General features: G+C 50.4%; 1 protein-coding gene across 5 annotated transcripts in view; it reads left to right on the forward strand.

The window, feature by feature from the left end:
• ZC3H3 (zinc finger CCCH-type containing 3) overlaps positions 1-23,955 on the forward strand; it is a 181,431-nt gene that overhangs the window by 107,596 nt on the left and 49,880 nt on the right. For all 5 annotated transcript variants that reach the window (XR_015700085.1, XM_087738096.1, XM_087737893.1 and 2 more), the window contains exon 5: positions 14,221-14,414. Coding sequence is in view for 4 of the 5 variants with exons in the window: in XM_087738096.1 (XP_087594222.1) it covers positions 14,221-14,414 (194 nt within the window). In the remaining variant the exon portion in view is untranslated. The remainder of the gene's footprint in view (positions 1-14,220; positions 14,415-23,955) is intronic.

A 23,955-nucleotide genomic window follows, 5' to 3' on the forward strand; every position in this document is an offset into this window, starting at 1 on the left:
TGCTTTCAGGAACGATGATGAAACATTAATTACAGGCAGAAGCGGCATCCTGCCGAGAGTAATATTGTCCTACTGGCAGCTCAGCAAAGATGCATTTAGCTGGCGGAGCCGGGCACCTTCGCACGGGTGAGGCTGATGTGATGGGGGTGCAGAAAACGCAGAAGGAAAAAACATACTGGAACCTGGTCGCGGGTCTAGAAGGTTTATGGCAAGAAGTGAGCTGGGTGGCGTAATATCTCTCGCAGGGTACATATAATATGGAGGGACAGCCAGGACATTGGGGTGGCTTTGGCTGGTTTCTGGTGCTTTGGATTTCTCGCAAATTAGAAGACTCATAGGAACGATCAGAAATTATTTTAAAAGAGTGCTTAATTTGGGTGTATGCCTGCATTCCTGTAGCGCTGGCGGATCTCCTAGTGAGTGGATGGAGAACCCCATCAGCGTGATGATCTTAGCAGGGCATGTCCTCCAGCCCAAAAGCCCCAAGGGAAGGGGTTGACGTTTTAGGGACAGGGGTTTTGATGCATCCAGTAACAAGGATGATCTTAAACTAGTTCTGTATCAAACGATGGCTCTTCCTTTGTCCTTCTGTCACCAGTGTCTGGTTACTCAATTTCAGTTGCGTTAGAAAAGGAGATGCCAATTAAACTTGTGGCATTAGCAACACTTTCAAATTTAACAGGAAAACTCTCTTGTTATCCCCAAGTAATTAAACCCTCAGTCAATATCCATCTTCAGTAATCCTCTCCAGCTGTACCGGGGGTTCTTCCTCCATGATCCTCCAGCATTTCCTCCATGGATCGGCTCTGAGCCACTCCAGTCCAACCCCCTGCAACTGGCAGGGACATCTACAACCAGATCAGGTTGCTCAGAGCCCCATCCAGCCTGGCCTTGAATGTTTCCAAGGATGGGGCATCTCGCACCGCTCTGGGCAACCTGGGCCAGTGTTTCACCACCCTCATCGTAAAAAATTTCTTCCTTATACCTAGTTTGAATTTACCCTCTTTGAGTTTAAAACCATCACCCCTTGTCCTATCAGTCCAGGCTCTACTAAAAAGTCTGTCCCCATCTTTCTTATCAGCCCCCTTTAAGCACTGAGAGGCCACAAGAAGGTCTCCCCGCAGCCTTCTCTTCCCCAGGCTGCACAACCCCAACTCTCCCAGCCTTTCTCCATAGCAGAGGGGTTCCAGCCCTCGGACCATTTCCGTGGCCTCCTCTGGCCCCGCTCCAACAGGTCCATGTCTGTCTGGTGCTGGGGACCCGTGAGCTGGAGGCAGGGCTGCAGGGGGGTCTGAGGACATCGGAGCAGAGGGGCAGAATCCCCTCCCTCGCCCTGCTGCCCACGCTGATTTCGATGTGGCCCAGGATACGCTTGGCTTTCTGGGCTGTGAGTGCACATTGCCGGCTCACGTCCCATTTTTCATCCCCCAGTACCCCCAAGCCCTTCTCCTCAGGGCTGCTCTCAGTCCCTTCATCTCCCAGCCTGTGCTGATACCAGGGATTGCCCCAACTCAGGTGCAGGACCCTGCCCTTGGCCTTGTTGAACCTGATGAGGTTCACACAGGCCCACCTCTCCAGCCTGTCCAGATCCCTCTGGATGCCATCCCGTCCCTCAGGTGTGTCAACCACACCGCTCAGTTTGGTGTCATCTGCAAACTTGCTGAGGGTGCACTCGATCCCGCTGTCTATGTCATTGATGAAGATATTGAACAGCACTGTCCTGCAATAGCTTCTTAAATATCCCACCACCTCTGGGTGTTGGCACTCGCTGACCCTTTCCAGCATCGCTAGCTCACCCTCTGTTGACATCCCCGTATCTGATGCTCTCTTCCATTTGCCGAGGACAGTAGGAAGCTGCCATGCTTGGACCACCTTCCATCATCATTCTCACTGGTATCAATGGGTTTTTCTTTTTCTCATCTTGCTATCCCGTCCCACCCTTCAGTTGCAAGCCTGTTTAGGCAATACGTCTTTTTCTAGCTTGCAAAGAGAAGAAATAAAACTAATGATTGCTGGTCTCAAAACTGGGAGGATGGGGATGAGGCAGGCACAGAAATGGAAGCAGACACAGTGCCCTGAGCCTTTCTATAGCCTTGTATCTCTCATTTGCATGGGGAAAATGTAAAAAAATTGCATTAAATAACTAACCTGGAGTCCCTCCCAGTCTGTAAACCTACCTCCCAGCCTGCCAGCGTTGGGAAGGGGAGTGCTGCTGGGTTAAAAAGTCTTCCAAGAATTTTGAAGCATTTATAAATGAGAAAGGCCCAGTCCTAAAGGCAGGTTTGTAACATTACCATAAATTGCCTAAATACACAGTTCAGGCTGTGTGCGACACTGCCGGGAGCGGGAATAACGGCAGGAAGGTTGCAGACGTGGTAGCAAGCCTGTTGACATGCTGCTGTCTCACATAGTAGTTGGAGATGAAGGGGCTGGAGAGGAAGTCCAGTCCTAGGGAGGCTGAACATGTCATGGGACATTAAAGGTTATTTGGTCCTTTCAGTTTCTTGTTCCTGACCCTGGTGTTCTTTGGTGGTCATTGACCAACAAGTGATACCTTTGACCAACAACTGATACTGTCCGCAGATGCAGCCTCAGGGTAGATGTTGGTGCTCAAAGTAGAATCATAGAATCATAGAATCGTTAAGGTTGGAAAAGACCCTTAAGATCATCGAGTCCAACCGTTAACCTATCACTGCCAAGTCCACCACTCAACCATGTCCTCGAGCACCACATCTACCCTTCTTTTAAATACCTCCAGGGATGGAGACTCAACCACTTCCCTGGGCAGCCTGTGCCAGGGCCTGACTGCCCTTTCGGGGAAGAAGTTTTTCCTAATATCCAACCTAAACCTCCCCTGGCGCAGCTTGAGGCCGTTTCCTCTCATTCTATCACTTGTTACTAGGGAGAAGAGACCGACCCCCACCTCGCTACAGCCTCCTTTCAGGCAGTTGTAGAGAGCAATAAGGTCTCCCCTCAGCCTCCTCTTCTCCAGACTAAACAACCCCAGCTCCCTCAGCTGCTCCTCATAGGACTTGTGCTCCAGACCCTTCACCAGCTTCGTTGCCCTTCTTTGGATGCCCCAGCAGTACCAGCTCCTTTCTTTGATCTTCCCTGGAAAAAGGGGTTGAGCCATCAGGTGAGGCTTAGCCTACGGTTGGATACGACTCACTGCCAAATCACCCATCTGAGGCTGGGCTACATGGGCAACTGGGCCAATTCAACCGATGCTGGGATCTTTATACCTATTGAAATGGAGAGGGGATATCCTAAGTGACCTGAAACCCAGCCTGCACTGGATTTCTTTCTCTGTGTAAAATCTATGCAAATTATTTCAGCTGGCTTAATGAAATTGGTGAGGGTACCTGTACCAATGGTTTTGGAGTATCTGTGTTAGTTCCCATGGTGTGGCGTGTTGTCCAAGAAGGCTCTTGGTGCTTTGGCTTTGTGAATCTAAAAGGATTTTTTGCAGCCTGCAGCTTGAATAAGCACCAGGTGAATGCATCGCTTTGTGGGGCTTAAAACCCTGAAAGCACAAATCCATCTGCCTTTGGTTTTATTGTGGTCTTGTGTGCTTCCTTGCAGCATCTCCCACCGGTCTCTGAAAGCAATTTAGGGTTGGTGGCAAGGATGCAGGATGCTCTCATTTTGTTTCCTCGGTTAATTAGGTAGCAAACATTTGCCTTATGTTTATTAAAATCTTCTGTCCCCTGGGTTTCATCTAGTTCATAGATAACTTCATCGCTTGCTTGGATATTTAGGTTGGATATTAGGAAAACCTTCTTGGATATTAGGAAAAACTTCTTCCCCGAAAGGGCTGTCAGGCATTGGAAGAGGCTGCCCAGGGAAGTGGTTGAGTCTCCATCCCTGGAGGTATTTAAAAGCCGGGGAGATGTGGTGCTTGAGGACATGGTTTAGTGGTGGGCTTGGCAGTGCTGGGTTAACGGTTGGACTCGATGATCTTAAGGGTCTTTTCCAACCTTAACGATTCTATGATTCTATGATCTTTGAAGGTCACTTCCAACCCAAACCATTTGATGATTCTATGAAAGCTACTCGGTTGCGGTGTTTGGCCAGTGAAGCCCCTCGTGCAAGGGCAGCACAGTGCTTCCCCTGTCTTGTGCTCCTGGTTGGGGCTCTTGGGGAAAGGAAGGCATGAGCTGGCTCCTGGCTTGCTTATGAACCTTGTGTAGCCCAAACTGTGTCTTTTTCTGCAGGCTTAATTAAGCCTTTTTACAGACCTAATGCTCCCGTTTTTAATCCCCGTCTCGGAGTAGGATTTGTGACACTGGGGACATTTCTGTCTCTGACTCCAAGCTGTGTGGGTGGTGAAAAAGGATCAATGTGGTTCTTACACAGAGCGAAAATGTGACATATTTCAAACTGTGGTTAAAATAAGGAGTGTTGAATGAGTCTTGTACCCCAGATGGAGCCAGTGCTGGGGGATTTTGGGGGCAGCTGTAGAGGGAATATGTGTTGGCTGCCCTTCAGGGTTCAGAACTGTCCCCAAACCAGCTGTGGGGTGAGCCGATGGGCTTGGCTGTGCACCAGCATCTCAGTGTGCAACGAAGGGTGACCCTGCCTTGGAGAGCTGGCACTGACAGTGGGGTGAAAAGCTTGAAGCCTGTGGAGACCTGTCAAATCTCACCTGTCAAAACCCAAAGATGTGGCTTACGGAGACGCAGCCTTTTGCATCTTGGACACAAGGACTCTGCGTGGATCTTGTCCCTTTCCTAGTTTTTCAGCTTCAAAGGATGAAAATGATCCAGAGAAAAGGATGAGAAAAACTGGGGAAAAACAGAGCAGAGGCTGATTCTAGAAACAGGTCAGGAACTCCAAAGAATTTCTGCTGATTCTTCTCTTCTCTCAGCTGTTAGCAGCCCACAGCAAAGGCTTCCTTGGTTCACACCATCGTCTCTACCTGGAGCTGCTCTCATCTGGGCTGGCTGCTGGCTGGCTCCTGAGGATGGGACCTTCGGGGCTTGTATTTGCCCCCAAACACTTACAGAGCTGCTTGGGCAAAGCTGGACGCAGAGGTACCCATGACCCGTGGGGGTGTCAAGCTTACATTAGCTGATTTTGGGGTTCACCACCACTGTAATTCCCCCTTGCTGAGCTGCCAAGCCTGGGCCTTTCCCAGAGGTGTCCCATCTCCTTTCTCAAACCTCGCAATGTTTGAAACATTGGATATTGCCGGGGCTGCCTCAGTGCCTGCGCTCTGGCAGCTGGCTCAGAAACGTCATTGTCTTCCCATGGCCTGGCCTGGTCCTTTGCGATGAGGATTGTCAGAGTTGCTCTGGTCTCAACTTCATTTTGGGTGAACAACTGAAAAAGATTGAAGTCTTACAAAGACAGTGGACCAGGTTGCCCAGAGAAACTGTGGATGCTCCATCCTTGGAAGTGTTCAAAGTCAGGTTGGATGGGCTTTGAGCAACCTGATCTAGTGGGAGATGTCCCCATCCATGGTGTGTGTGCGGTTGGCCTAGATGATCTTTAAAGGTCCCTTCCAACCCAAACCATTCGATGATTCTATGAAAGATTCCCCATCAGTTTAGCACAAGATTGGCTGTAAGTTTTAAAGCCCTTTGAGAAGGTGCTGCAAGAAGATTGGGATACTATTTTCAAACCTGGGTCTTTCTGAGCGTAATTATTTGAGGAGAGAACTTCTGCAGTCTGTGTGAGGACTGGGAAGAGGTGTCATGCCTATGGGATGCGGACATTGGGGGAAACCACTAAAAAACCCTCAACAACCCTCCATTGCAGGTGTAATCAAATGTTTCTTAGACAACATGCAGCCATAAAAGCTACTGCGATGGTTTTGATTGCAGGATGGAGTAATGGGTTGAACTGTGAAGAAGAAATCCATTTAGATAGCTTTGGCATTTTAATAGCGTTGGCAACAGCATACAGGAGAAGCCGAAAGCTTTTCAATAGATGGAGAAAATATTAAACATTTCAAAGGCAGTTTGTATTGTTTGCTGATGTTCCTGGTGGCTTTGCTGTTGGTGCTACAGCTTCTGTGGTGAAGAGCGTGGCACGTGGAAGGATGCTCGGGGCCAGGGGAGGAGAGGGGCCCGTGCCACTGCGGCTGCCGAGGGAGGTCAGCGGCTCAGTCTTGCCGAAAATGGCACAAATCGACCGTGTCGTGGTGGCTGGTCATCTGCTCCTCCACCGCATCACCATCTCACATCGGCGCTACCCACCAAGCAAGCGATCCTATCCCCATTATTTCAGCCCTTTCCGTGTGGCCGCGTGGCACCATCTCAGCTCCCTCTGATTTAATTGCTGAGGTTAATTAGGATTTAAATCCAGGAGATGGAAACCCTTGCTTTCAATCATCAGGTCTAGTCTTGTTCCCCATCTTTATTCACCAGCTGTTTTTCTGGAGGAATCTTTATTCTCGTTGGTTGATAACCATAAACTTGCAACCATTTTTCTTTCGCAAGTCAGGAGGATTTATTAGGTAGGTACGTCTTTATTTAGGCAATTAGGTAGCTTAATAAGTACTCATTGAGGTTGGTAATTTTTCCCAGGTTTTGAAAATGGTAAATGAGATCTGTGCTGGATTTTTTTTTCCTTGAGATTAACATTAAGCTGCATTTGAATGGAAATTCAGATTCAATGGAAGCAAATTAAAATAGTTTTTTAAAGTTTTTTTTTCATAATTAGAACAAATTATTGAAAGCAGAGAATTGTTTATGGATAAATTAACAGGTTCTTCTGGTCACTATGTATTTAAAACTAATGGAGTATTGATGTTTGTATATTGGAAGAAGACACGTGCTTTTCTATTTTTCAATTTCCGATCACTTTTTCAACCTTGAATATCATAGTCAGTGAACTAAATTATCTGAATAATCAAAATCAGGTTCTTTAAATAAATTAGGTCTTAAGGTAGAAAGTGTTTGAGATTTGACCTTTTTATTTTTAAGAAGAAAATAATAATGTTGATATAAACTCCATAAATCAAACACGTTAATGAAATTACTTGTTTTTTTCCTGTGGGTTTGGGGTCCTCAAGCAACTGGAGGGTGGGGATAGAGACGTTACGGGAAATGGGAGCGGCTTCCAAGGGGAACCGGTGCTGGAGCTCGGAGGACTGCTGGCATGCTTGAGGAGCACTTTTAAGCCCCAATCCTGTGTTTTGATCTGCTGTGTGCTAAGGAACAAGAGTATTGTGATTATTTTTTTTTTTTACTATTTCTCTCAAATCAGGGTTTTGCATTGCCACCGGGGAGGCTTGGGGTGGACGAGGTCCCTCCTGCTTCGCTGCTCCCTGATGCTGTCCATAACCGTTGCCCTGGTTATGATCTGCTCTTTCCTCAGGAATCAAATGCCAGCATGCAAATGTGATTTCTTACTATGTAAGGATTACTCTAAAAAAAAAATAAGCTAAGCCTAAAGAAGATAACCAGTAGTAAAAGAAAACCATCCTTTAAAAGCCACTTGTATTGCCGTCAGCGCCAAGAAATCCTCTCCGTTTCAGCTGGCTGAAACGCCGTTGGGATGCTCTTGCTCTGCTCTTGGTTTTGTGTTTAATTTATATACATCAAATACTCTACTATTTCAAATAGAGGTGCATTTATGCAGGTGTTTATGTGGGTTTTTTGGATCAGATGGTCTCGTGTGTTGAGTGCGCACTCGTGCATAGCTTGAGGGTGTTAAATCTGAGCATCTCCTACAGCTCATGCAGTGCGCCGGGGCGAGTTGTCCTCGTTGCTAACCCTCACTTTCCACATTGGCTTGGAAGTCTCCCCCCCCTTTTTTTTTTTTGCTTTTTTTAATCTGTTTAAGAGGGGAGCATGTTTCAGTAGCAGCACTTGCTGGCTCCTGGCTGAAGTTTTGGTGCTTTTCTTCCATTTTGAGCAGCTTTGCTGTGTTTGGAGGCAAGGAAGGCGCATTGTTGGGCATCAACTGACTGTTGACTCCACGTTGTCTTGCTGAGCCCTTTTCTTCCTCTTGGTCCAGTTTTTGCTTTGGGTTTACCAGTCTGTTAGAAGAAACATTTCCATTTCCCAAGCGATGTGAAGTTTCTCTTGCAGAGAAGACTGGAGGAAATTTTGTGTCAGAAATAGCGTGGCCAGCAGGACCAGGGAAGTGATCGTCCCCCTGTACTCGGCACTGGTGAGACCGCACCTCAAATCCTGTGTCCAGTTTTGGGCCCCGCACTACAAGAAGGACATCGAGGTGCTGGAGTGTGTCCAAAGAAGGGCAATGAAGTTGGTGAAGGGTCTAGAGAACAAGTCCTTTGAGCAGCGGCTGAAGGAACGTAGGTTGTTTAGCCTGGAGAAAAGGAGGCTGAGGGGAGACCTTATGGCTTGAAAGGAGGTTGTAGCGAGGTGGGGGTCGGTCTCTTCTCCCCGGTAACAAGTGATAGGACGAGAGGAAACGGCCTCAAGTTGCACAATGGGACGCTTAGATTGGGTATTAGGAACAATTTCTTCATGGAAAGGGTCATCAGGCACTGGCACAGGCTGCCCAGGGAAGTGGTTGAGACTCCATCCCTGGAGGTATTTAAAAGCCAAGCAGACATGGTGCTCGAGGACATGGTTTAGTGGTGGACTTGGCAGTGTTAGGTTAACGGTTGGACTCGATGATCTTAAGGGTCTTTTCCAACCTAAATGGTTCTATGATTCTATGAAGGACACAGCAGCCCAATGTTTAATCATGGGAAAGAGAATAAGAAAAGTCAGACTTGGTCAACACGAGCATCTACGAAGCATCGGCATGAAATGGCCAGACTCAGGCAAAGTTGCTGCTGTTTTGAGGAATGCAAGGGAAGAGCCCAGATCTCAACCTACAGAGTGTTTTATCAGCCCAGGACCTCCACCCGTAACGTTTTTAGGGCAAGACACTGCGGTCTTCCCATCGCGCTCAGCCTCGGCGTTGGCGGTGGACCTCCGAGAGCTACGACGCTGTATTTAAACATTTTTACAGCGTTCTTCTAACCCCTTTTCATTAAAAATTTTTCTTCCCCTGTCCACCCCGGGGGTGGGGAAAGACAACCCTCAACCTTGTGTAGTCAAGGTTATGGCGATAAATTCTGTAGCATTGTCACTTCTATTCGGAGTAAATTGGCTGGCCGCTTTCGGGCTGAAGGGAAGATAATTTGCTGTAGTATTTCAAATGGATTAGAAATGGATTTGAAGGGAAAGTTCATGCCTCCCATTACAAAGGCTAGAAAGAAGACTATCTTAAGGCACTGTTCACACTCTGGCCTTCATTATCCACGCTTAATACCTTTCCTATTTTCCAGCGTTAATGAAATTTCCTGCCGGAGCGGGCCTTCTGGACGGACGGGAGGACTCTTTAGATCCGCGGGCTTGTGCGGCAGAAAGGGAATTACAAGCCCCTCGTGTCGAGGGGCCGGTGTATTCTTCAGGTCCTTGGCCCGGCTATTATCGCATTAATTTTATCCCCTTTTCTCAGTACAGTTCATTTCCAAAGGCTGTCCTTTCCATTAGGGTAACAATTCAACGGAGAGCTGTGACACCGCCGCCGATGAAAAGCGACGGGGCATTTGACGCGGCTCCTTGCCCTCCGTTACAGCCGTCCTTCCCCTCGCCCACCTCGCCGCTGGCTTTTCCCCGCCGCTGCCAGGTTGGATGTCACGAACGGGGAGGAGGACACACACCGGCAGTTGTGTTGGGGCTACACAACCGCTTGGGAGCAAAAACTTGGCTTAAGAGGAAAACAGAGGTTTCCTATGGGTGAAGGTTGGGCAATTAAGTTTCCCCCCCGCTCTTCTGTACGAGCTCAGGTTCCACCATGATTTTTCAATATAGAACATATTTTGCCTTCAATTTTAAATCTCTCATGGCTCCTATAATATACATAAGTATAATAAATATTCTAATGAACGTAATAAATAATAAATATCATAAATATTCTAATAAATAATACTCTATAAATAACAGTTATGTGGCCAAAGCTGAACCCAACGCGTGCGTTCAGGTGCCGAAATCCCCCGTGAAGCATCGCCAGTGTTTCCCGGTGAGCGGCATCTCCTCTCCCATTGTGTTCGCATCGGGACCCCCCCCCGATGGCACGAACATCTATGGGCAGGGGGTCCCAGCAGCCCCAGGCTGCATCGCCGGGCTCACCCCACTGCAAAGTTGCACCTCCAGTTTCTGGGGAGCGAAGAGTGGAGGAGGCGATCTCTGAGGTTAAAGGGGAGTAAATATAAATACAAATAGCAAAGCCCCCTGGCGAGGTGTTTAAGGTGGGTTGTTGGGGCCCATTGCACCCTATGGTGGAAATAACCCCCATTAACGTTGACTTTTTAGATAGGAGGGTGTCCAGGTGAGGAGCTGGGCTGGTGGAGAGCCTCCATGGAGGCTGAGGGTGCTGGGGACATCCCTACTCGGACACTTCCACCACCCAGAAGGTGGAAATGGAGGTGGTCAAGCCCCCAGCGAGCTCAAGCTGAGTCCCTGGTTGAGACTTTGGTCCGGTGGCACCTGGGGCTTTGGCAGCCTGAGCTGATGCTCTGCAGAAGCTTTGCTTGGAGACCAACCTAGATGGTCATTCTTCTACCTCAGAAATGCAACGATTACAAATTGGAGGAGGTTCAGCCCCACTCCCTTTGCAGGGTGAGATGCTTTTCAACGCTCTCTGCCAAAATCCTTGAAAAATCCCAGCGGGAATGTCTGTAACGGGAAATACGGTGCCTGCGGTCCCACGTGTTTGGGGCTTGACCATCCCTAAGGACTGCCGAAGAGGAGAGCACGCCGCTGCATGCATCGCCGCTCCTCTTTATAATGGCTTTTTCTTTTTTTTTATTAATATTGCTTTATAAAAGTATAGAATGTTTTATAATGTGTTACTATTTGCTTGGCAGCTGCTACCTGCTTGCTCTCTGCTCACATACCAGGGGTCAGATGCCACCGGGTAATAACTCTTGATAAATGGTGACTTTCGAACAAGGAGCGCTGGAAAGTGCAACCAGTTCAGCGTGTTCAGTGTAGCAAAGTGAGAAAATAAATATCTCAAGGATTTGGGGGATTCAAAAAGCTGGGCTCTTAAACTGGTGCTTAAACCAGCGCTGTTTAGGCTCAGCCGGCATGAGCAACCCCCAGGGCTGCGCACGACTTGGGTTTGGTTGGATTTTATTGATATTAGAGCCCTAAGAGGGTTTTTTTTTTCCCCTATATTTTTTAGTTTCCCCTATTTTTTTTATTTTCCCCTATATTTTTATTTATTTTTATTTTTTATAATATATATAGTATATATATAATTATATATTCAATAATATCTATGTATTTTTATATAGATATTATTATTTAATATATTTAAAATATATTTAAAATACATAATCTATATTGCATATGTGAAACAGATATAATATGTGTATTATGCATATATACACATATATATGAAATAATATCCAGGCCTCATATCTCGATGGGTAACATTTTACAGGCGTTCTTCTGTGTTTTCTATGTCAAAATCTAAGTCCATACATCTCCGGTCGCTAACCATTCCCCTGACGCCGCGTGTGGCCGGGCCTTATGGACACGGCAAGCAAATGCTCGGTCTCTGGCTCGTATCCTGGCTATCTCCTTCGCTCTCAGCAGTTCTGGCCTTTCTGTCCTGCAGACTTGGGAGTTTTCTGGGGGCTTTTTTCCAGCTGGGTTTTCTGAAGAAGACTTTACGGAGCCTCCTTGAAGGGGCTGATGCTTATAGCTCAGTGCTGGGCAGAACAGGAGCCCAGAAGCCATCGGCACTGCAGACCCTGGGGATGGTGGGCTGGAGCATCCTGGTGCCCTCCCAGAGCTGCTTCATGGGGAGGAAGAGGAGGAGGAGGAAGATAAGAGCTGGAGCTAGGATGGGTCTTGTCACAGCCACAGTGGTGCTTTGCTGTATTACGATACCTTTATTCGAATCATAGAATGATTTGGGTTGGAAGGGACCTTTAAAGGTCATCTAGTCCTGCCATGGGCAGGGACATCTTCAACCAGATCAGGTTGCTCACAGCCCCGTCCAACCTGGCCTTGAGTGTTTCCAGGGATGGGGCATCCCCACCGCTCTGGGCAACCTGGGCCAGTGTCTCACCACCCTCAGCGTAAAACATTTCTTCCTCCTATCTCGTCTGACTCTCCCCTCTTTGAGTTGAAAACCATCACCCCTTGTCCTATCAGTCCAGGCTCTACTAAACAGTCTGTCCCCATCTTTCTTACCAGCCCCCTTTAAGCACTGACAGGCCACAAGAAGGTCTCCCCGCAGCCTTCTCTTCCCCAGGCTGCACAACCCCAACTCTCCCAGCCTTTCTCCATAGCAGAGGGGTTCCAGCCCTCGGACCATTTCCGTGGCCTCCTCTGGCCCTGCTCCAACAGGTCCATGTCTGTCTGGTGCTGGGGACCCGCGAGCTGGAGGCAGGGCTGCAGGGGGGTCTGAGGACATCGGAGCAGAGGGGCAGAATCCCCTCCCTCGCCCTGCTGGCCATTACAGCCACGAGACCTTTCTCCAGGTCCTCCAGCCAACTCTGGCTGCAACCTTGGGTTTGCAGAGGTTTGCTGTGAGCTGCTGGGTGGCCCACGGGTGGCCCTGGTGGCCCTCCTGCCATCGGTACCTTCAGCCAATGATGCCATCTCTATGGCTCTTTGCAAGTAACCTCGTTTTGTAAAAATTAAGACTTGATGCTTCTCTCTGGAGCAGTTTTATGAGGACCAAGCCCTTGGGGAAACGGGAACCGGGGCAGCGGCTTCTTTGTGCATTCCGCATCCCCTTCGCAAAAACCAGGCAGCAATTCTCCGAGCTCGGTAGCCAGTGGCAACAGCCCGATGAAATGAATAGGCTGTCACGCTAAGCACTAAGAAATGTAACTATTACATTTTACAATTCTCTTTTTCTTTGCAGCACATGTTCATTTAAGGGTAATGCTCTCCGGGGTTTGCATTCTGCTGATAGGATAGCGGGATCTTAATTTACAGATATTCTCCAGTAATGCGCGGTTTATATACGTTCTGTTAATAGCATTATGAGCATAGTTTGGACTAATACAAAATTAGAGCTCTAATTTGCATAAACAAATTACTGTTTGGATTAGCGCTAAATGGGGAAGACGACTGATAGTTGAAGAGATTTGATTTGGCTGCAACGGCTCTGTTTGTATAACGACGTATGTAGGAAAATGAGCTGGGTGGCTCCGTGCGGGTTGGGAGGGAGGTGGGATGGCGCAGGAGATGCCAGGTCATGAGCTGGGGCAGTTTTTGGTGACAGATGAGCCCCTCTGGGCCATATTTGTCCCCAGGGTGTCACTTCAGAGCTTACTGATCCTTCAGAATAACCGTACGGGCAGCGCTAACTGGATCGCAGCTCCCGACCCATCGCTGCCTCGCTGCAGGGTTTGTGGGTGCAGGGGGGAGATGAGGAGGTGGAGAAGGGTCCCCAGTGCTGCCCACTCAACCCCCCGTGGGTCCCAGCATCCGCTCCAGGTGACAGATGGGGGACGGCAGCGGTCTTGGGCAACTCGTCCCATGCAGGGATGTAGCAAAACCCTTGCAAGAGCCAGATTTGGGGAGGGAAATAATAATATCAAAGTTATAGTACTTAGTAATAATAATAATTATGATAATTATGATACCAAAAATATCAAAGCTTGTAGAGGTCCGTAAAACTTGGCTAAGCTCAGCGGAGGTCCCACATTGCCGATTTCCTCGTGGGATTGCATCCACGTTTCTTTCTCTGTTTGCTGCTGAGGTTGGAGCTCAAGCCAAGGGTGTGAGATGGGGCATCAGCCCCGACAGCGTGGGCTCACCTGGATCCCGTTTTGGATCCACCAGGCTGCCTATTAAGAAACCACATTCCAGCAGCGTGGATCGAAGCCGTGCCGTGTGCGAGGCGTTGGGGGCAATGGCAAATGTCTGTGGGGTTTAGGGACAAACACCTTTGCTGTGTCCTAGCAGGCTACGGTTGGGTGGGGACCTGACCTTCAGCACATGGTCTCTTCTCCTGCGGCTTTGCCGTGGGCGAGCTGGGGGAAAGGAATGGCTTTTTCTTGCATGGAGGAAGCGGTACCAGGGGGAGAGTCCTTGAGGGATGCTTTTTTAGGCGTAAATCACAGGGAATCAGAGCTTCTCCTCTGTCCACGTCAAGAGCAACCCTGGTTCTTCCCTGCATCACCTCCATCCTCAGGCAGCCGAGGGTTTGCTCATGAAGCAGCAGCTCCTTGCGATATCTTCCCTAGTTTGGGCTTACCTTGATTTTATCGTTTTCTTGCAGATCCCCGCTATTAAACCAAACGCGCCCGTCGCCTCAAGGCGGCAAGTCCCAGCACGTGCAACAGAGATGGAGGAGCAAAGGCTATCGCTGCATCGGCGGGGTGATGTACCGAGTGTCGGCGAATAAACTCTCCAAGACTTCCAGCACCCCCGGCCGGGGCAGAGACCTGAGCACCAAGAGCCCTGGCAGAGCAGGTGAGCACCAAGAATTTGTCCCGGTCTGCATCCAGAATCTGTTGATGTCCCAGCTTCAGCGTTGAGGTCAGCTCTTAGCTCCTTTAGCTGGCTGTATGGCCATGCCCAGAGAGCGGTGGTGAATGGAGTCAAATCCAGTTGGTGACCGGTCACCAGTCGTGTTCCCCAGGGCTCAGTGTTGGAGCCGGTGCTGTTCAACATCTTCATTGATGATCTGGATGAGGGGATCGAGTGCACCCTCAGTAAGTTTGAAGATGATGCCAAGTTGGGTGGAAGTGTCGATCTGCTGGAGAGTAGGAAGGCTCTGCAGAGGGATCTGGCCAGGCTGGGTCGATGGGCCCAGGCCACTGAGTGAGGGTCAACACGGCTCAGTGCCGGGTCCTGCACTTGGGTCACAACAACCCCATGCAACGCTGCAGGCTTGGGGAGGAGTGGCTGGAGAGCTGCCTGGCAGAAAAGGACCTGGGGGTGTTGGCTGACAGCCGGCTGAACATGAGCCAGCAGTGTGCCCAGGTGGCCAAGAGGGCCAATGGCATCCTGGCTTGTATCAGGAACAGTGTGGCCAGCAGGAGCAGGGCAGGGATGGTCCCCCTGTGCTGGGCACTGATGAGGCCGCCCCTCGAATGCTGTGCTCAGCGCTGGGCCCCTCACCCCAAGGCGGCCATGGAGGGGCTGGAGCGTGGCCAGAGCAGGGCAGCGAGGCTGGGGCAGGGGCTGGAGCCCAAGGCTGGGGAGGAGCGGCTGGGGGAGCTGGGGGGGCTCAGCCTGGAGAAGAGGAGGCTGAGGGGAGCCCTCATCGCTCTCTGCAGCTGCCTGAAAGGAGGCTGGAGCCGGGGGGGTCGGTCTCTTCTCCCCAGGAACAAGCGATGGGACGAGAGGGAACGGCCTCAAGCTGCGCCAGGGCAGGTTTAGGTTGGATATTAGGAAAAACTTCTTCACCGAAAGGGCAGTCAGGCCCTGGCCCAGGCTGCCCAGGGCAGGGGCTGAGTCCCCATCCCTGGAGGGATTTAAAAGATGGGTAGATGTGGTGCTTAGGGACATGGTTTAGTGGTGGACTTGGCAGTGCTGGGTTAACGGTTGGACTCGATGATCTTAAGGGTCTTTTCCAACCTTAACGATTCTATGATTCTATGATTCCCAGCCCACGTGTTGCAACTCACCCTCTGGCCTCGCAGGAGCCCAGACGCAAGGTGACGGGCAAACCGTCTTTGCCAAAGCGCATCCCCCGGCTCTTCTTGCTTTACAGTGGCACCGAAGGGAAAATAATGTAGAAGAAATGCAAGGTTTAAGAAAATTGAGGTTTTTCTTAACTCGGGCTTAGTTCAAGCTTGTAGAGACACGCCGTTAAACTTGTTCCTTTTTTTTAACCTGAGCAAAGTCTTGGGCAGCTTCAGACGGCGCCACAAGGTTAAACATATTTGAGATGCTCATCAAATTACGTTCAATATTGACCTAAGAAAGACGGGAGGATCATTCTGCAGATAGCTATGAAACAGGCATTTCGATGCAGTTGCTGGCTTTCCATTTAGCTTCAATTAAATTTGTGTTTCAGCTCCTCTTGTACTTGACGCCTCAAGTGTGGCTCTTAGGCGATGCCAGGTTTTTACCTGTGCTTAAAGTATTTTTTTGAGTTTCTACTTGGGGTCAAATGTTTTTGCTCCGTAACTGCTTTATCGACAAATTTTGGGGACAGTTAAGCTGGAAAAGGCAAAGCCAATGGCTTTGTGCTATTGTTTTTCTTTGCTGGAAGGATGAAGGGTGCAGAGACGAGTATGTTCGTGGATGATGCTGTAAATGAGGCAATTTAATGCCAAAGTCGTTTTATATACAGTGGGAAAGTGGCTGAAGAGTGTCAATAAATAGCGCAGCATCGTTGAGAGGTGCAGCCTCTGAAACTGCCTGCGCCCCGATTCGGGTGAGCGTTCTGGGGCGTCCTGGGTCGTTTTAAACCCACAAAGAACAGGGATTAGGGAGGGCAGGAGCTTTGTGCAGGCACAAAAATCCCATTAGCAGGAGAGCTGAGCAGCTCCAGCAAGTTTGAAAAGCGTGAGGAAAATTAGGAGCAAACAGCAACACCTCAATAAAGAGTAAATAACTCCCCCCGCCGCTCGCACGCAGCTGGTGAGTGGTGTTGGAGAGAAAATGGAGAGGGGAAAACGAGGGGCAGGCAGAAGAGGGACGGCCAGTGATGATAAATCCTTACTGCACATCATTGCCGGTGGGGAGGAGGGCAGAGATTTAGCTTAAAACGCAGATTAGCTGCCTGGGCACCCGGGGATGGGAAATGAAGACGCCTGCAGATGATGACAGAGATGAGGATGCTGCGGTGGCCGAGGGGGCGCGGAGCCGATGGAGCATCGCTTTCAGGTAATCTCCCTTCTGAGAGCATTAAAGGGATGCTCAGCATCAGTTTGGGGGCGGTTTGCTGGTGGTTTTGCAACTCAGCTCTGCTCGGGACAGATTTTCTGTGGCTGACGAGCCTGCAATGTCCTCCGTGCTGCTGGCTCTGCAAATAGGTACGTGCACGCTCGTGAGCACGCATCCCTACGGCTTGTTTTGAAGTCTGCGATCCTACCTGCGAGCTGTTAAATCCATAGCTTTGGTGCTGTGTCTGGAAGAGGATGGGCAAGGATCAGCCTTCGGAAGCGTGGAAAAAAGGCCATAAAGTGAGCTGAGGGGTCTGTAGACCAAGCAAATCCTGGCGTCAGTGATATTGGATTTTTTCAAGAGCTTTGCTAACGGCAGTGGGATTTTCCGAAGTGTCTGAATGAGGGTAATCAGCTGCACAAAACCAACTCGAAGGTGGTTCTGCCATAAGCACCGTCCCCAGGCGTTGAAGCTGTCACCGAAGGCAGCAAACATCTTGCTGGAGTGGAACAAAAGGGGTGAAACCCCCAAGAGGTGGGCAGGGAAGATGTTAGATGGAGCAGGTCTGGTTTTGGGGCCAGGTTTCAGGACAGAGTTGGATCACTATGAAGGGTCCAGGGGAGAAGCGATGGCTGGAAGGACTGGAAGAGAGGAGGACCTTGGTCTGTGCAATCTGAAGAGAAGGAGATGGAGGGACTGCAGGTCCCCAAGTTCATGAAGAGCTGCCAAGCAAAGGAAGGATGTCTTCTCCATGGCCAAGTGGAGCAGCCAAAAACCAAGGGGCTTAAACTGTTGCAGGAAGGGTTCAGGGAGAGCTTCCGAAGGATGAGGATTATGAAGCGCTGGAGTAAGTTGGCTGGGTTGACTCTGAAATCTCCATTATTGGGATTTTTTAAAGAACAGGTTACACAAACTTCTATTTGGGGAGGACACAGGTGGAGTAGGTCCTGCCTTGCAGCAAGGACTCAATGATCTTAAAGGTCTTTTCCAACCCCAAAAATTCTGTGATTCTGTGAAGGAGGGGGGCTTAAGCTTCTGCCTAATTTCCAGTCAGTGCATTGGTGGCTTTAATTTAGGTGCTGGGAGATGGTGGGAGGACTTGACTGGCCGCCACCGTGCTTAAATCACTATTTCTGCTGCTGTTGGGAGCACCAGCGTTTCTGAGGCAGCTTTTCCCAGGCCCACATCTTGAACATGCCATATTTAAAATGCTTGTTCCAGACTATTGGGTTTTTTTTCATTTATCTAAGTGCAAGAAAGTCTCTAAATTTGTCTGGCCACCGGGAAACAGCAAAAAGTCATGCGTAGGCAGCTCAGCAAAGGCTGATGGATTCAGCCTGTCCATGAATATCCACCACTGGGCTGGGACCAAGCGGAGAAACGCCAGCCCAGAGTGCAATTTCTGGGAGAGGGATTGAGCCAGAGGTTCGACGGGAGGATTTTTGTAAATTCAGGCATTGGCATTGCTCTTGGGGTTTTGCTGGTGGGGATTTGGGGTATGGGGAAGAAAACAGCAGTGATTTTCAAGGGATTTAGTTTGCAGAGGTGACCTAAATGAGTCACGAGTGGTGTTCCTGGTCACGAGTGGTGTTCCCCAGGGCTCAGTATTGGGGCCGGATCTGCTCAATATCTTTATCGATGATCTGGATGAGGGGATTGAGGGCACCCTCAGTAAGTTTGAAGATGACACCCCGTTGGGCGGGAGCGTTGATCTGCTGGAGGGCAGGAAGGCCCTACAGAGGGACCTGGCCAGGCTGGGTTGATGGGCCAGGGCCAACTGTATGAGGTTCAACAAGGCCAAATGCCGGGTCCTGCACTTGGGTCACAACAACCCCATGCAACGCTGCAGGCGTGGGGAGGAGCGGCTGGGAGCTGCCCGGTAGAAAAGGACCTGGGGGTGTTGGTCAACAGCCGCCTGAACATGAGCAGTGTGCCCAGGTGGCCAAGAGGGCCAATGGCATCCTGGCTTGTATCAGGAACGGTGTGGCCAGCAGGAGCAGGGCAGGGATGGTCCCCCTGTGCTGGGCACTGGTGAGGCCGCCCCTCGAATGCTGTGCTCAGCGCTGGGCCCCTCACCCCAAGGCGGCCATGGAGGGGCTGGAGCGTGGCCAGAGCAGGGCAGCGAGGCTGGGGCAGGGGCTGGAGCCCAAGGCTGGGGAGGAGCGGCTGGGGGAGCTGGGGGGGCTCAGCCTGGAGAAGAGGAGGCTGAGGGGAGCCCTCATCGCTCTCTGCAACTGCCTGAAAGGAGGCTGGAGCCGGGGGGGTCGGTCTCTTCTCCCAGGCAGCAAGCAACAGGAGCAAATGGGCTCAATTTGTGCCAGGGTAGATTTAGATTAGATATTAGGAAAAATTTCTTCACAGAGAGAGCGGTCAGGCCCTGGCAGAGGCTGCCCAGGGCAGTGGTACAATCACAGTCCCTGGAAGTGTTCAAAAACCATGTGGATGTGGTGCTTAGGGACATGGTTTAGAGGTGGACCTGGCAGTTAGGGGAACGGTTGGACTCGATCATCTCGGAGGTCCTTTCCAACCGTAATGATTCTATGATTCTAAAGCAGCTTTAAAAAGCAAAGAATCAGTAAAAGGCAGGGGGTGAGCGTGCACCAGCGAGCACTGGAGTGCTGCAGATGCTTTTCCCCCTTTTTGATCTCGGTTTTAAAATAATGAGATTTTCCTGGAGATGTGCAGCTGTCTCGGGGTCAGCAGGTCGGACCTGCTGGCCGGTGGTGGGGAGGGAGCTGCTCCCCATCGTGGCTTTATCGGGGGTGATGGGGCTCGGAGGAGGTGTGATCCCCCCCATCTTTCTTTCCCCACTGGTACCATGTCCTTCAGCGAGGTCTCGTTTAGAGCAACAGGTTTAATTAGTCCCACTTTGGGACAGAAGGTCCCTTCCAAGGTTATTTTCTATAAAATACAAACCCATCTGGTTATGTTTTTTGAGATATTTCTTACTTTGCTGTAGCCTCCTTCCCCCTGCCACGCTGCCCATTGGGTCCATAAAGCCCTGGTAACTGGTGTGTGTTGGTATTTTCATCTCGGTTTTCAGCTCTCGCCAGAATTCATCCTCCTTTGCAAGGATGAATTCAACAGACACCGGCGTCTCTTGCTTTACGATAACTGGGGCTGGCAGGGCGGAAGATTTGTGTGCGCTCATCGGGTACGAGCCTTCACACGTTTACTCAATGCTCTGTGTTTTCAACACTTGACAAAGTTTATTTAAAAGACGAAAAAAACAGCTTTTCCTTTCCCTTCCAGTGCCAGACGCTGTGTGTTTGGGGTAGCAGAGAGATGGGAAACGCTCCTGACAGTTTAATAGCTTGGAGTTTACTTATGGTGGGTTATAATTCTGCTGTTTGCCTGAATTTATTGGGTTGGTATTTTGTCTTTTCGTGGCCCGACTACAATAAGAAACACGATGCTGGTTGCTGCGACTGATCCATCAGTGCCGTTGTACCAGGCGAGCAGGATGGGCAATCGTTTTGATGCTGGGGGTAAGTTAAAATTGGGTCCTGGGGATGCACTGCCTGCAACCCTGTGCTGTATCGGGGTCAATCTTGGGGCTACCAGGAGCGATAAAGCAACTCACCCGTCTCCCGGAGCGAGGAGGAGAGCAGGGGTTTTGCCGCGGCTCATCCGCAACCCGTTTCATTACCGGTGGCGCGGCGTGGGGGACATCCAGCTTGGGGACAGGGAAAGCATCGTTGCAAACCCAGAAAAAGTTTCTGAAGGTGTTTTCAGCAGAAAGAAGCTGCCTGGAGTGATTCGTGGTTTTGGGCATCACGGTGGTTTGTGTAGCTGCTGAGAACTGTGCTCTCATCACACGTGTGGCTCTGCTCCCAAAGGGCTCGCTGCAAGTTCTTGCGCTTGTCTCCTGAACACTACAGATGAATTATAGAAATAAAAAGACTTTTTGCTTTCCTAGCCGGCTGGTGAGCTCAGATGTACCGTAACTCAGCCGCTCGAGCAAGGATGGAAGAGGCTCAGAAGAAAACATCTGGCTGCAAACGCAGGGCTCGGACACCCGCTCCTCATCCCGGTGCAGGACGAAGATGCAGTATCAGACATGGAAAAACCCTTTACCCCTGGGCTGGTGTTGGCAGTAACTAGTATTTCTGCAAAGATATATTTTTCACTTTGCAGAAGTATTAGAAAATAGGCAGCGGACGGTGTGGAAAGCATTCGATATGTTGCAATTAATTAAGCAAGCGTAATAATTGGGTTTCTCCGCTCACAACGAACCTCTCCTTCATTTCTTTCTACAGCTGCTAAGGCGTTATTCAGACGCTTGAGGAATTTCCATGAAATTGGGGAAAGAAGCAAAAGGTCCTGGCAACATAGCATTTTACAAAGAAATTTGAAAGGGAAAATAAGAAAAAAAAAACCCACAACCCTGTACAAGATTGAAAGCAGCAGAAACCAAATTAAGGTTTGACATTGTCCGGAAAGCAGCCCTGACCCCAATCTAGGCACGAGCCGCCGCCGCCGTGGTGAGAGGTATTGCACACCGTGAGCTGGGGCTGGCTCCGGTGGTGTTTTGCTGCTGTCCCGGCTGTTTCCATGTGCAAACCCTCACCTGCACGACTTCCTTGGATGAGGTTTTGCCTCCTGGGAAGCACACAGGAGCCTCGGTGTGACAAAAGGCTGGTGGCTTTGGGGACCGTAGTGTGGCTGGGCTTTGCCTGCCGGAGGGATGCTCATGGGTGGCAGCCAGCCCCTCGAGCAGCGTGATTTTATTTATAGGTGGTTTTCAATTTTTCTCCGCAACGGTAGGACCCAGAAGCCTTGGAGATACCCGTATTCTCTCATGATTGCTGAGCACCCAAAGGTGGAGGTTTAAGAGGAGCTTTAAGTTCTGCACTCTGTGCTGGGTTAAAAACTGGCTGGATGGCTGCGCCCAGAGGTGAATGGAGTCAAATCCAGTTGGTGACCGGTCACCAGTCGTGTTCCCCAGGGCTCAGTGCTGGGGCCGGTCTTGTTCAACATCTTCATTGATGATCTGGATGAGGGGATCGAGTGCACCCTCAGTCAGTTTGGAGATGACACCAAGTTGGGTGGAAGTGTTGATCTGCTGGAGGGTAGGAAGGCTCTGCAGAGGGATCTGGCCAGGCTGGGGCGATGGGCCAGGGCCAACTGTATGAGGTTTAACAAGGCCAAATGCTGGGTCCTGCACTTGGGTCACAACAACCCCAGGCAACGCTGCAGGCTGGGGGAGGAGTGGCTGGAGAGCTGCCTGGCGGGAAAGGACCTGGGGGCTGGAGCGTGGCCAGAGCAGGGCAGCGAGGCTGGGGCAGGGGCTGGAGCCCAAGGCTGGGGAGGAGCGGCTGGGGGAGCTGGGGGGGCTCAGCCTGGAGAAGAGGAGGCTGAGGGGAGCCCTCATCGCTCTCTGCAACTGCCTGAAAGGAGGCTGGAGTCAAGGGGGGGGTCGGTCTCTTCTCCCCAGGAACAAGCGATGGGACGAGAGGGAACGGCCTCAAGCTGCGCCAGGGCAGGTTTGGGTTGGGTATTAGGAAAAACTTCTTCACCGAAAGGGTGGTCAGGCCCTGGCCCAGGCTGCCCAGGGCAGGGGTTGAGTCTCCATCCCTGGAGGTATTTACAGGACAGGTAGACGTGGTGCTTGGGACATGGTTTAGTGGTGGGCTTGGCAGTGCTGGGTTAACGGTTGGACTCGATGATCTTAAGGGTCTTTTCCAACCTTAACGATTCTATGATTCTCCTGAGCTGCTACCACATGTCTCCCAATACAGCTGTGACGGTGGCATGGCCATGGCTTTGACTGCAGAGGAGCAAATTATTTCTAAACATGTGGTTGAGTTCAACCCTCCAGGGCTGAAGGTCTTTCCCTACCTCTAGACGCGCCCCCTCCCTCACCCCTGCTGCCTAACATCCCCTCCTGCCTCAGTTTCCCCACCCTGCTGCCACAGCATCTTAGTGCACAGCTGAGGAGGCTGAAGATGCGATGTCCTCCACTTCATCACGCTGAAGATGGATGTCTGATGCTCATGAACACGATTTTGGATGCGGTGGGAGAACTCCATGCTCGGCGAAAGGAGGAGGAAGATAACCATGGCGCAGGGAGCCATTCGCTGGAGGAAAGCGCGCTCTCGGCTCCTTGTTTACCAACTAATTTTAGAAGTGCTGAGCGCTGCAGAAACGTGTTTTCTGCATTTGCAAGGATGATAAAGTGCTCAGCACCGCTGCTGGGCTGGCTGAGGGCTTGCATGAACGATGCTCTCTCCTCTGAGCTGCTTGACTTCTTAAAAAAAAGAAGGGAAAGATTTAAGACTGGACAGCTTGAACACATCGGGACCGAGTGGTAGAGGGGTAAGGAAGAAGTTGGTGGAGGAGAGGTCAACCCAATGCACCGAGGTGTGAGAACAGTGAAAACTGGAGTGGTGCTTTCCTTGGGTTTCAGCTGGTTTTGGTGTTGCTTGTGCTGGGACCCGCTTGTGCTCAGCCCCTTCGAGCTCAGTCCCTTGGCTTTGGGATTGCTCAATCCCGTACCCCTTTTGAGCTCAATCCCTTGGCCTTGGGATTGCTCAATCCCTTACCCATCTTGAGCTCAATCCCTTGGTTTTGGGATTACTCAATCCCTTACCCCTTTTGAATTTAATCCCTTGGCCCCTTCAAGCTCAATCCCTTGGTTTTGGGATTGCTCAATCCTTACCCTTTCACGCTCAATCCCCTGGCTTTGGGATTGCTCAATCCCTTACCTGCTTTGAGCTCAATCCCTTGGCTTTGGGATTGCTCAATCCCTTACCCCTTTTGAGTTTAATCCCTTGGCCCCTTCAAACTCAAGCCCTTGGCTTTGGGATTGCTCAATCCTTACCCCTTTTGAGCTCAATTCCATGGCCCCTTCAATCTCAATGCCTTGGCTTTGGGATTACTCAATCCCTTGGCCCTTTTGAGCTCAATGCCTTGTTTTTGGGATTGCTCAATCCCTTGGCCCCTTCACGCTCAATCCCCTGGCTTTGGGATTGCTCAATCTCTTACCCCTTTTGAGCTCAATCCCTTGGTTTTGGGATCACTCAATCCCTTGGTCCCTTTTGACCTCAGTCCCTCGACTCTGGGATTGCAGGCGCTGGTGGGCAGGGACCTGGTCTCCTCGAGGAACACCGCTAGATCCAGCACTGGTGTAGACCAGGGCTTGCAGAGCTCGGGAGATGCTCTGCAGCAGCCG

This window comes from Nipponia nippon, unplaced genomic scaffold (assembly GCF_047370975.1).
Source record: "Nipponia nippon isolate SJK-2023a ecotype South Korea unplaced genomic scaffold, ASM4737097v1 scaffold_1, whole genome shotgun sequence".
Classification (NCBI taxonomy): domain Eukaryota; kingdom Metazoa; phylum Chordata; class Aves; order Pelecaniformes; family Threskiornithidae; genus Nipponia; species Nipponia nippon.